This window comes from Somniosus microcephalus, chromosome 29 (genome assembly GCF_052327205.1).
Source record: "Somniosus microcephalus isolate GS21.2 chromosome 29, FLI_Smic_1.0, whole genome shotgun sequence".
Classification (NCBI taxonomy): domain Eukaryota; kingdom Metazoa; phylum Chordata; class Chondrichthyes; order Squaliformes; family Somniosidae; genus Somniosus; species Somniosus microcephalus.
In genome coordinates this window covers 23,579,255-23,592,187 of record NC_141015.1, presented here as the reverse complement: position 1 = coordinate 23,592,187, position 12,933 = coordinate 23,579,255, and the positions used below count along the sequence as shown (strand labels likewise).

Here is a 12,933-nt window from a genome sequence, read left to right as displayed (position 1 = left end):
TAGAACCCAGCTCAGGGACGTTGAGGACAACTGCAACACCCCCACTCCCACCACTCCGGCTGACTCAGCACAGGTCGGGGATTGAACCTGGGACCTTCCCAGTAAGACTGAGGCATGGAGGGGTTTGACGCCACTCAATGGTTGGCCCGTGAAGTGCACCAGCAATGGGTAAGAGGACGCCTGCTGAATCAGTTATACTTGTCCAAGATTAATCTGAAACCAGCAAATTGGTCCTTTGTGAGGGTGGGGGACGGGTATAAATGTTAGAATGGCTCGGGGCCGTCACTTCCATCGAACGGTGCCACCCTTACTGTGTCTGTTATTGGATCAGTCAGCACTTGAATGGTTTCAACGAAAACCAGTCAGTTGACACATCTGGCATTGTCAAAATAAGACGTACAAAGTCTCATCGATCTCTGTTTTAAATACCTTTTACTGGAACAGTAGAGGGTTTCAGATTCTGCAGGTGGTAGAAGAAGGGCTGGGTAGCGGCAGCTGAGGAAGCAGAGTCCTTCCCTGAAGAATGCTTTCCTTGGACAATCCGTGCAGGGTGAGCTTTGCTGAAAAGCTGAACTCAAGTAAAAGAAAACCAGAGTGAGCCTCTTTATCTTACAAAACACGATCAACGTTCATTTACTTGCCCGTCTGTTCAACAGACAGCTGTAATTGACGGCAAGTGAAATGGAGATTTTCTCTGAAAAATAACTCGCAGCCACTTGCACAGACTGGTCTGGCAATGATGCCATGAGCAATCTGCCAGGGCTTTCACTTTTTCTGTACATTTCCGATACTCTGAATGGACACAATCTGTTGCGAGTATGCTGCAGGTTCTGTACTGGTGCAACTTTGGTTTCTCAATGCACCAACTCAGGAGCTGCAGTATAAATGGGGATTGAAGCACCTGATTTGAGAGCACTTTGAACTGCAGCAAAGTTCGCACCGGCTGTCAGTTCAATAGACTCTTATTTTAAACTGCGAATACAATTATTTATTGAAATGCCCCAGACTGGTATTTAGTGTGGAAATACTTTAACGAGTCATTCGGAGACTACACCACTACAGAGAGAGGGCAATGGAGCAATGCATGCAGTATTGGGAGTCAGCACAGGTCGTATAGGTGACATGGAACCCCCTGGGTTTTTACTTTGTTACTGAGATGCTGCAGCCACCTGAAAGCGAGAAAGATGGTTGTCCACCAGAAAGAAAGACTTGCATTTATATAGCACCTTTCACAACCACCAGTCATTCCAAAGCGCTTTACAGCCAATTAAGTACTTTTTGAAGAGTGGTCACTGTTGTAATGTAGGAAACATGGCAGCCAATTTGTACACAGCAAGCTCCCACAAACAGCAATGTGATAATGATCAGGTAATTTGCTTTTTTAGTGATGTTAATTGAGGGATAAATATTGGCTAGGATACCTCACCTGCTCTTCTCTGAAATAGTGCCATGGATCTTTTACGTCCACCTGAGAGAGCAGACAGCACCTCCAACAGTGCAGCACTCCCTCAGCACTGCACTGGAGTGTCAGCCTAGATCTTTGTGTTCAAGTCTCTGGAGTGGGACTATGAACCCACAACCTTCGTGACTCAGAAGCAAGAGTGCTACCCACTGAGCCACAGCTGACACTGTATAGGTGCAGCATCTCTCTATAATATGAGGACTGTCTAATGAGTGGCTGACAAAACAAGGCATATTTATATTGTACTAGCTGGAATGCCCGGCGGTGCCGAGGGTTTTTTGAAGGCATGTTGTTGTTGGAAGAGAGAGAGAGAGAGACTGGGGGGAGAAGAGAGAGACTGGGGGGAGAAGAGAGAGACGGGGGGGAAGAGAGAGAGAGAGAGACTGGTGGATTTAGTTCGGGATTAGCCTGGAGAGAGAGGGGGGGGAAGGAGCTCCTCAGGCCTGGCCCAATCGACCCCTGTGAAGGAAGGAAGGAAGAAGGCGAGCTCCCCTCCCTGTCCCACCCCTCACTCTTTCCCTCCCTCACCCTCTCTCTCTCCCTGCCCAAGTCTCTCCTTGCTTTACTCTCCCCTCCCTCCCCCTCCTACTCCTTCCTCATCCCTCTCCTCACCCTCACCCCCTCCTCTCCCCCCCTTCTCTCCCCTCCCCTCTCACCCTCTCCTCCCTCTCCCTCCCCCTCTCCCTCCCCCCTTCTCCTCTCCCTCCTCCCTCCTCTCCGTCCCCCTCTCTCTCCCTCTCCTCCCCCCACCCCCTCCTCTCCTCCCCCTCGTCTCCTCTCCCTACCCCTCCTCTCCCTCCCCCTCTCCTCTCCCTCCCCCCCTCTCTCCCTCCCTCTCCCTCCCCCATTCCTCTCCCTCCCCCCCTCCTCCTCTTCCCCTCCCTCCCCCTACCCCCTCTCCTCTCCCCTCCCTCCCCCCTCTCCTCTCCCCTCCCTCCCCCCCTCTCCTCTCCCTCCTCCCCTCCCCCCCTCTCCCCTCCCTCCCCTCTCTCCTCCCTTCTCTCCCTCCCCCTGTCTCCCTGATTCCTCTCTGTCTCCTCCCTCCCTCCCTCTCTCTTGCCTTTCCTCAGAGCCCGGATGTGGTGAGCGAAGCCTCCGTGTGCGGATCAGCGCCTCAGGGCCGGCCGGTGCGCGGCCTAGCGCGTGAGGCCCGGCCGGACTCACCTTAGCTCAAGCCGCGCTCCGGGCTGACGTTGACGCGCGCGCTGACTCCGCCGCCAGCCTTTACTAAGATGGTGGCGATGGCTACGCCTCGGCTTCAGTCCCGCGCCGCCAGCCTTTACCAGATGGCGGTGATCCGCGGGGCGGGCGGTGCCTGGCGAGGAGAGGCCGAGGCTTTGAGGCCTGAGGCCTGCAGGCAGCTCATCCACCGCCGAGGGGGGGAAAGCCCGAGTCCCCTTTGCAAAAGGATTTTTTTTTCTTTTAAAAGCAACTTTTTTTTTGCTGGAAATCTATATTTCAAAATAAACACGCAGAAAGTGGGAAAAAGTAATCAATAGTTAGGAATCAAGATGGCGGCCACTCACCTCAGCTCAGAAGGATTAGGCCCGCCCACACACGCAATGAAACGCCCCCCATGACGCACCGATTGGTCAACCATCAGGTTAATCCCCTGTATGATTGGTCAACCATCACGTCACTCAACGCTAATAAGTGGAATGTTGCTGTTTTTTGAACCTTTTTTGTATACTGTCTGAACAATTTTTGTCTGACCAAAAAGTAAATACACCTATTAGACTCCCCTAATGATAAGCTTTCTTTTGATATAACATATGTGTAGGTACGCTGTATAACTTTTGATTGTATAGCCGGACAGACAGACAGATGGACAGACAGACAGACAAACAGACAGACAGACAGACAAACAGACAAACAAACAGACAGACAAACAGACAAACAGACAGAGAGACAAACTCTTTTATATAGATTAGGGGCTTGTGGAAGTACAGTTTCTCACTTAGACATAAAATGGCTTCCTGGGCATAGAATAAAATCCATTTAAACTTTAAATGGCCAACAGCATGATTCACTAATCATGTTTCAAGGGAACGAGACAATTTAGGAATGCTACATACGTACTCCTTGTCTGTGATAAGCTTAACAAGGAGCCTCATTTCCCAAACAAACAGCCAAGGACATGATAAAGTAAACATCAGCCCACAGGCCCAGTTGGTACAGTGAGAGAACAGAGGGAACAGAGAGATCCCATAATAAAGGATTAGTTAATCTTATCCCAAGGTATTTCTGTTCGTTATTCTAACGCAGCCCGGAATACGTTGTTTCAATAATTCGCAAGGTCTGTGCCTTTGTAATCAGTTATGATTCAATACTATGTCATGTGGCATAGAAAGCCTGTTTTGCTTCTGTACTGTATAAATATGTTACAATTTCTGTATTACTTTGAAGAGGTCTGATGTAGCCCTTGTCTACACAACTCTTCCCTTGCAAGCAAATAAAGCCTGTCTTTAACGATACTTTGTGTTTAAGAGTCTTACTCGGGAGTCGAGACTTCGACAGGCTCCTGGAACAGCAGTGCTCAAATGGAGACCCAAGGCCTCCATGCGTCAATCACCTTTGCTCACCTAACTTCCCACCATTACTCCAATCAAGGCTGGCTGGAGATCAGAGGATCCAATTCCCATTAGCTTAAAGGGAAGGAAAACAACTCCGCTCATGAGTTTAGTTGTCACTGGAAGGTTGATTGCAGCTCACATGACCCACAAAAATATGAATCTCCAATGTTGTCAGATCTGCAGAGGTCATTTACATTACAGTGTACTGCTGACAGTTGCAGAGCTGCCTATCTGCGGTCAACCCCACCCCATCAATGTAAAAGAGCCTTTAGAAAGCCAATCGGAGTCCTTGGATGCAATTTTAACTTTCGGCAAGGATGTAAACGGGTGATATTTGATCGACCGGCCATTATGCACTCGTCGACTTTTCTTTCCATTGATCCGTTGTCACCCACTCTACGACTTCACCCAAAGTTAAACTTAACCCCCTTCCCTTTTCTATCCGCGCATAACTAACGTTACTTAAAGTAATCCCTGGGCATTCTTCGGGATAAATTCAACAAAGAAGGAAGAATCCTGTGAGGAGCAGGTTGTCTGACATAAAGACTGCACCAAAACAAATTGCAGCAGGTTTGTATTTTCCACCACTCACTGAGCAATCCAAGACCAACACACACCGGATACAAACACAGAGGCTGGGAATTCCCTCAGACCTGGTCCCGTTTCGCCATCGTAACTTCGCCGGGAGTGTGGCGCAAATCCCGTTGACGGGGACTCCGTCTCATCCATGGTGAAGTTACACCAGCGGAGCGGGAGAAACTCGGAGGTGATTCCTGGCCAAAGTCCACTTGTCTTCAGTCAAATGATCTCATCATTCAACATTTTTAGCACTAAGTTCCCACTTTGCTGTGTTATTTATGTTGTCTAATTCAAAATGTTGGATCATTCTTTTTTTTAAGTGCCGGCAATGACGTTGAATTATCAGGAGTAGACTCTATACAGTCGTACTGGACTTTTTGCTGCTCTCTGCTGTTACTGTCCCATCCCTCATATAAAAGAGGTGTTTTACAATCAATTTTTTTTTGAATTCCTGACTAAAAAGAACCATCACAGTGTGTGAATTTCAAAGAAAACCCATCCTGTAAAATTTAGAAATCGTGAGACTCTTCTAACTTGTACCTGTTTAGGGATCTGCCCAAAGTTACTGACAAAACCAATGATGGTACACTTTTTCAAAGGGTCTTTGATGTTACTGAGATCAACCTGGTCATCGTAGAAGTAAGGATGGAAAACATTAGTTGCTTCGACTGCAGCCGAACCCTGCTGCTTGTAACCAAATATCAGGTCTACCCAGTGATGGAGATGAGCACAGACATAGTCACTTTCCAAAGCCTACAAGGAGAGAACAGAACAAAGGATCAGATACAAGTAATGTCCATTTATTCCAGAGTCATTTTATTTTAGACTGGCACCACTGCATTAACCCTTCATTGATTTATATCATTTATACCTGCCAGCACCTCCCAAACCCGCGACCTCTACCACCTAGAAGGTCAAGGGCAGCAGGCACATGGGAACACCACCACCTCCAAGTTCCCCTCCAAGTCACACGCCATCCTGACTTGGAAATATATCGCCGATTCTTCATAGTCGCTGGGTCAAAATCCTGGAACTCCCTCCCTAACAGCGCTGTGGGAGGACCTTCACCACACGGACTGCAGCGGTTAAAGAAAACCGCCATCTTCTCAAAGGCAATTAGGGATGGGCAATAAACGCTGGCCTTGCCAGCGACGCCCACATCCCATGAACAATTAAAAAAAATTGATTTGTCACCTCTGGAATCAACAACTAACCATTCGATCCAGAAACTGTTGTTAATATCTGATCAACTACATCTTTCAGTAAAGAGTCTTTAATAAAAATAAAGGGGGGATGGAGGGGGGACTGGTCGCACAGTGCGCTTCTCATACACGGGCCCAAACCCAACCCAAGATTGTTGGGATGCAAACCCCCTCTCTCTGTTGGCTGTAAGAGCCTTATGCAAAATTAGTAAAGGCACTTTCAATGCAGTTCCTAGTGGGCACTCGTTCACTGTCTGTAACTGCCCATAATCTGGCAATCTCATCCAGAGAAACTGGTTTCGGAAATGAGAAATGTCACACTGGCGCAGGAGGGTTGAGGCAAAGACACATTATTGGGCGAGAATAGAGCTTTGCTTTACAACTGGGAGTTTTTGATGTTGGCTTAAATGGATGAGCGTTCCACTCCCTCGCACTGAAATCCCTCATATAAAAGAGCACAAATAAACAAGCTCAAGAAACTCAGGCTGCTGAGGGAGCATTTTAGTCAATGTCAATAGTGAAACCATAATAAATAAATTCAACTGAAGTATAGTTTTACCTCCTGAGATAGAGACGCCAAAATATATATAATGTAATTTTATTTGATAAATTTCAAGACCTTTTATTATTGAGAAGTCCCGCTGAATACCCAATGCTGACAGCACAGGATTGAAAGTACAACAAAGTAAATCGTGCATTAGTGATTTAGTGAGGCCAACCTTGGGTTTCAAAGCCTGTAGATTGTAATGGGAAGGGAAGACTGAGGGAAATAAAGAGTTCCATAGATCAGAGATCTGGGGAAACAATGGCTGAGAGTAGGGGACAATGCGATGAGAGTAGGGGACAATGCGATGAGAGTAGGGGACAATGCGATGAGAGTAGGGAACAATGCGATGAGAGTAGGGGACAATGCGATGAGAGTAGGGGACAATGCGATGAGAGTAGGGGACAATACGATGAGAGTAGGGGACAATGCGATGAGAGTAGGGGACAATGCGATGAGAGTAGGGGACAATACGATGAGAGTAGGCGACAATGCGATGAGAGTAGGGGACAATGCGATGAGAGTAGGGGACAATGCGATGAGAGTAGGGGACAATGCGATGAGAGTAGGGGACAATGCGATGAGAGTAGGGGACAATGCGATGAGAGTAGGGGACAATGCGATGAGAGTAGGGGACAATGCGATGAGAGTAGGGGACAATACGATGAGAGTAGGGGACAATGCGATGAGAGTAGGGGACAATGCGATGAGAGTAAGGGAAAATGCGATGAGAGTAGGGGACAATGCGATGAGAGTAGGGGACAATGCGATGAGAGTAGGGGACAATGCGATGAGAGTGGGGACAATGCGATGAGAGTAGGGGACAATGCGATGAGAGTAGGGGACAATGCGATGAGAGTAGGGGACAATGCGATGAGTCTTAATTCCAAGAAAAGACCAGCTGGTCCATCAAGCCTGCCCCATGCACCATGATGGTTGGAGCATCATGACTAGACACTTGGGAGAGGCAAATAGAACAGAGAAAAAAAACAAGGGCTGAATTTTGCCGGCGCTCAGAGTGCGGGTTCGGAGGCGGGTCCACTGTCAAAATCAAAATGATTGACAGCGGGTTGGGAGCCTCCATGTAAGTTTCCAAAGTGTCGGGTCTGTGATTTCAGAACAGACCCGACACCAAGCAGCGGGGACGGCATTTAAACACTTGTTTACTACTATTTTGCCAGTCTGTGTCTATTTTACCACATTTTTAACGGGGTTCACGGCGTTCGGAGATCGTGTCAGCTGAGTAGGTCAGGTTCTCTACGTCTCCCCATTGCTGTGAATAGGTGACAGCTGCAAAAGTGGTATGAAAGCCTCCATTTCACAGCTGGTCACTTTTCACTGTCAGAAGCTTGAGCCTTCACCTGATGCTGCACAGGACACAGGGCATCAGCACCCGACAACATTGCTGCCCGGGAGGCCAGCGATTGCATCAGCATGGCCAGGTTTACTTCACTTGATGCTGTACACCCTGGCTGCCACATGATGTGCCAGCTGGACGCCACCCCACGCCAGCACCATAAAGCATCCCTACAATGCCCAAGCCATTCCTTTCACACTCATCACAATTGGGGGGGGGAAGTTATGTCTCACAACTCACTAAGACACTTCCAAAGGTGAGCACAGATCTGTACAATAAGGCAAAATGTTGAAAGTATAGATTTCAATGTTTGACAACACATTAACAGAAAATGTACATGAACATTGCATAAAACATCCACGTGCCTACCCTTGTGTGTTGTTAGTTGATATGATTGGACTAGGATGAGGGTGAGTGTGAGGGGTGGCCACTGAGATGGGGAAGTGATAATGTAGATAGAGAGAGAGGGATGGGTGCAGGTGCAAGGTAAGTTGGTGTGAGTAAGCATGTGCAGGAATAGGGTAGGGAAGGCAGAGTGATGGGGATGTGATGAGTGACACAGCAGGATGAGGTTGAGTGTGGCTTTGTACTAACGTTTCGTGATCTACTGAGATCATTGAAAGGTTTGCGCCACTGCAGCCTGGTCCTACTGACTACATCCCTGCTTGTGCCCTCCTGTGCAATGTGCAACCAGGCTGTGTTGGTCTCCTGGGGAGGTCTCTTCCGCCCATTGGAAGGGAAGAGGACCTCCCTGCGTGCTGTGACTCTCTCCATAAGCATATGGAGGGAGTCATACGTGAGCCTGGGTGCAGCCGTGCACCTTTGTGCAGTGCTTGTCAGTGTTTGCAGCACCTCAATGCTGCAGAACATTGACAGAACAACTGTGAAAATCAATGTGGCCGTGGTCCCTTTAAGGAAACCAGCTGATGATGCATCATCAAATGACGTCATCAGACTCGCTTCCTTTTAATTGGTCGGCAACCCCGCAGGGCGGGCTTAACAAGCCCCATCAACGGAAAATCCTTTTTACAGAGCGGCTGCAGCCGGGAGTGGGACTGGAACCCGCCAACCCCCTCTCCCGCCACAATCCCGCCTCAGCTGGCGAAATCGCGGCCTAAGTGCCAATAAGGGAAAAAAATAACGTGGGAAATTCTTCTCTGACCACCCACCAAACCCTCTGCCCTCAGGCAATCAAAACCAGAGGGAGAAAGAAGTGTGGTAGATGCATTTGGAGCTTCGAGGAAGAAAGGTCATAGGAACAAGGACCATAATGGTACTGTATTGATAAAAGGAAGACAAAAATGGATTTGACAGATCTATTGATGTCAAATGTTATTTCTATATTTCTGCTGTAATAAAGATTTAATAAAATTCAGAAGAGGTACTGTCCTTGTCATTTTCACTGGTCTAACTAATAATTTTTGGGAAAAAAAGCCTTTGTTTACTGGTGATGGAGCGAGGGGACTTCATATTGTGACACTCCAGAAATGCTGTCCTTTTCACAAAGTATTTACTGCGGCTGTAAATTCAGATATAAACAAATATGTCAGTGTTGTTTTTATGCTTAGCAACAAACATAAGGTGTAACGCGCTAAGTTGTGTAACTGCCAAGTTGTTTTTTTAAGGTTCGCTTTTACATGTTAATAGAGGCTGACAGCTGAATGGGCTAACTCTGCATACAAAAGCAAAATACTGCGGATGCTAGAAATCTGAAACAAAAACCGAAAATGCTGGAAATACTCAGCAGGTCAGGCAGCATCTGTGGAGAGAGAAACAGAGTTAATGTTTCAGGTCGACGACCCTTCGTCAGAACTGGGAAAAGCTGGAGATGGAACAGGTTTTTAAGCAAGTGCAGGGGCAGGGAAAGTGGGGAGGGGAGGAAAGAACAAAAGGGAAGGCCTGTGATAGGGTGGAAGGCAGGAGAGATTAAGAGACAAAAGGGAGGATGGTGCAAGGCAAAAGGAGATGGTAATAGGTCAAGTTAAGGAACAAAAGATGGCTCTAGATGAAGTGTAAATGGCGATGGCAGAATGATCGACAGCTGCCATGTGAGAGAGAGAGAAAGAAAAAAAAGAAAAAAATGATAGGGGCAGAGGTTATGGACTGAAGTTGTTGAACTCGATGTTGAGTCCAGAAGGCTGTAAAGTGCCTAACTGAAAGATGAGGTGCTGTTCCTCGAGCTTACATTGAGCTTCATTGGAACAGTGTAAGAGGCCGAGGACAGAGAGGTCTGAGTGGGAGTGAAGCGGAGAATTAAAGTGACAGGCGACTGGAAGCTCAGGGTCACCCTTACGGACTGAACGGAGGTGTTCCGCAGAGCGGTCACCCAATCTGCGTTTGGTCTCCCCATTGTAGAGGAGACCGCATCGTGAGCAGTGAATACAGTAAACTACATTGCAAGAAGTATGAGTAAATCGCTGTTTCACCTGCAAGGAGTGTTTGGGGCCCTGGACAGTGGGAAGGGAGGAGGTAAAAGGGCAGGTGTTGCATCTCCTGTGCTTGCACGTGAAGATGCTGGGCGAAGGGGAACTCTGTATATCCTATTTAAAAGGAACAGAGTTGGAGGAAATTCCAGCTTGCAAGCTAAAATTAAATTACACCACCCTTCTCCGAATGGTTCAGGGTATCTAGCCTAGATGTTCTGATTGGTTATGCCCAAATAATGGGTATAAATTGGGCAAAACCAACCAGAAGTCATCATGGAGGACCATCATTCAGGCTCCCTGCACATTTAGCAGCTCATTTCTGCCGCTATTCTCTTCTGCCAACAGTGGCCTCCAAATACATTCCACGTAATTTCCCTTCGTAAAATCAAGGAATAAGGGGATAGTGCAGGAAGGTGGAGTTGAGGTAGAAGATCAGCCATTCAACGAATGGTTAGGGTTTGGAATGTACTACCTGATAGGGCGGTGGATAGAGATTCAATAGTAGCCTTCAAAAGGGAATTGGATAAATACTTGAAGGAGAAAAAACTGCAGGGATATGGGGAAAGAGCGGGGGAGTGGGACTAATTGGACTTCTCTTTGAAAGAGCCAGCGCAGACTCGATAGGCCGCATGGCCTCCTTTTGTGCTGTACTATTCTATGATTCTATGATCTTATTGAATGGCGGAACAGGCTCAAAGGGCTGAATGGCCTACTCCTGCTCCTATTTCTTATGTATTTAAAATGAGCATCCATGGTTGTTAGTGTTTGAGCTGACACTTGGCTTTTTAAGGGCAGCCGGAACAAGATTGCTCTCTCTCACATGGCAGCTGTCGATCATCCTGCCAGTGCCATTTACACTTCATGTAGAGCCATCTTTTGTTTCTTAACTTGTCCCATTACCATCTCCTTTTGCCTTGCACTATCATCCCTTTTGTCTTTCAATCTCTCCTGCCTTCCATCCTATCACAGACCTTCCCTTTTGTTCTTTCCTCCCCTCCCTCCTCTCACTGCCCCTGCACTTGCTTAAAAACCTGTTCAAACCCCATCTTTTTCCAGTACTGATGAAGGGTCATCGACTTGAAACGTTAACTCTGTTTCTCTCTCCACAGATGCTGCCTGACCTGCTGAGCATTTCCAGCATTTTCTGCTTTATTTCAGAACAAGCTTTGTGTTGTGTATGTACCCTGTTCCTGGGACTAGGGACAGGGTCACTGGCAAGGCTTGTTAAAACTAAGCAGAGCCAGGCTTGGTTAGTACCTGGAGGGGTGACCATCAGGGAAGACCAGGTGCAGAAGGTCACGGAAAGAGCCCCGAGGAGGGGGCGGTTGGTGAGAAGGTCACAGAAGGAGCCCTGGGAGGGGCGGCTGGTGAGCAGGCCCGGGCGTTGGGCTGAAGATAGGAGGAATGGTGGAAATGGAATGGCGGAGACGCAGTGGCTTTGCTTCTCCCAGGACGGTGCTATTTACGTTTAATGTTATTTGTACTGGACTCATGGGAGCTTGCAAGATCACATTTCGTTGTACAATGACAAAAAAGTTGAATTATTATTATTAAGAGAATAACTGGTCTCAGACTGCAGTACCGGCAGTGACCACCCCTGTATAAAAGGCGCTAGTGAGCCTCTGTGTTTTTAGTTTCACTATTGACTTCTACCAGTAAAGACTTATTTTGTTCCACTCCTGCAGTCCGTGTCTCAATTATTCACGGACGTAATACTGGCGACGAGTAAGAAACGAACTTACCTGCAACTCGGCAGCACCTCAGACGACGTTTTTGAAGGTCGAAGCCAGAAGAAAGAAAAAAATAGAATCCACAGAAGCTCGAGAAACGGGCGTCGACCGTGGGCAACCGCCCTCCAAATCGTCAGATTGAAAACTTGCAGGAGAGACTGTCAAGAGCCAGGCTTGGTTCCCCAGTCTGTGGTTTCCCAGCTAATCGGGCTGGTGGCAGGTAGTGCACTGATCCTTCCTGGGCTGCGGCGGGCTAGAGCTCGATCGGGTGGCTCTGTAACAGGGCCAGGCAGCGAGTCGGGAAGCAAAGAGAGAGAGAGGGTGGAGCACACAGGGCGCGGCCGGTGCTTCGAAGCCGGGCAGCGTTCGGACCTAAGAAGAGGGAAGGAAGTGTCCCAGAGGGTCCGCTCCACGACGGGAAAATAATTTTTAAAAAAATATTAAACGCGCAAGAAACCGTGGAAAGCAGCGCTAACAACAGCGGGGAAGAAGGCAAAACGCGGGAGGCGCCATTTTAGATTTGCAAGATGCCAAAGACTGGCTGTATCACTGCTTTTGATAATACAATAGAGGACTGGACCACGTATGTGGAAAGAGTCGAGGTATATTTCGAGGCAAACGAAATAGCGGAGGAGAAAAAGGCATCGATATTGCTAAACTTAATGGGCGCTAGAACATACGGCCTATTGCGGGACCTGATTACTCCAGCCAAACCGAAGGCGAAGAGTTTTAACGAAATTGTTGCTGTCCTACAGGAACACCTAAACCCTGCACCGCTGTTGATAGCAGAAAGATTTAAATTCCACAGGAGAACTCAGCACAAAGATGAGAGCAATGCTGAGTATCTTACGGAACTACGCAAGCTATCAAAGCACCGCCAGTTCGGAGCAGGACTGGCAGATACCCTATGGGACAAATTTGTCTGTGGACTCCTGAGTGAAGGAACACAGAAGAAGTTACTCGCAGAGAAAGAGCTGACGCTAGATAAGGCTTTCAGCGTGGCAGTATCGTATGAAGCAGCAGCCAGGGGAGCTGCAGAAATTCAACAAAAACCACAGGA

At 47.9% G+C, this 12,933-nt stretch overlaps 1 protein-coding gene across 2 annotated transcripts in view; it reads right to left on the bottom strand.

The window, feature by feature from the left end:
• wdfy4 (WDFY family member 4) overlaps nt 1-12,933 on the bottom strand; it is a 351,018-nt gene that overhangs the window by 32,389 nt on the left and 305,696 nt on the right. For both annotated transcript variants that reach the window (XM_085970369.1, XM_085970368.1), the window contains 2 exons: nt 5,155-5,367; nt 430-568 (listed from right to left, as the gene is read on the bottom strand). In XM_085970369.1, coding sequence (XP_085826495.1) covers nt 430-568; nt 5,155-5,367 — 352 coding nt within the window. The remainder of the gene's footprint in view (nt 1-429; nt 569-5,154; nt 5,368-12,933) is intronic.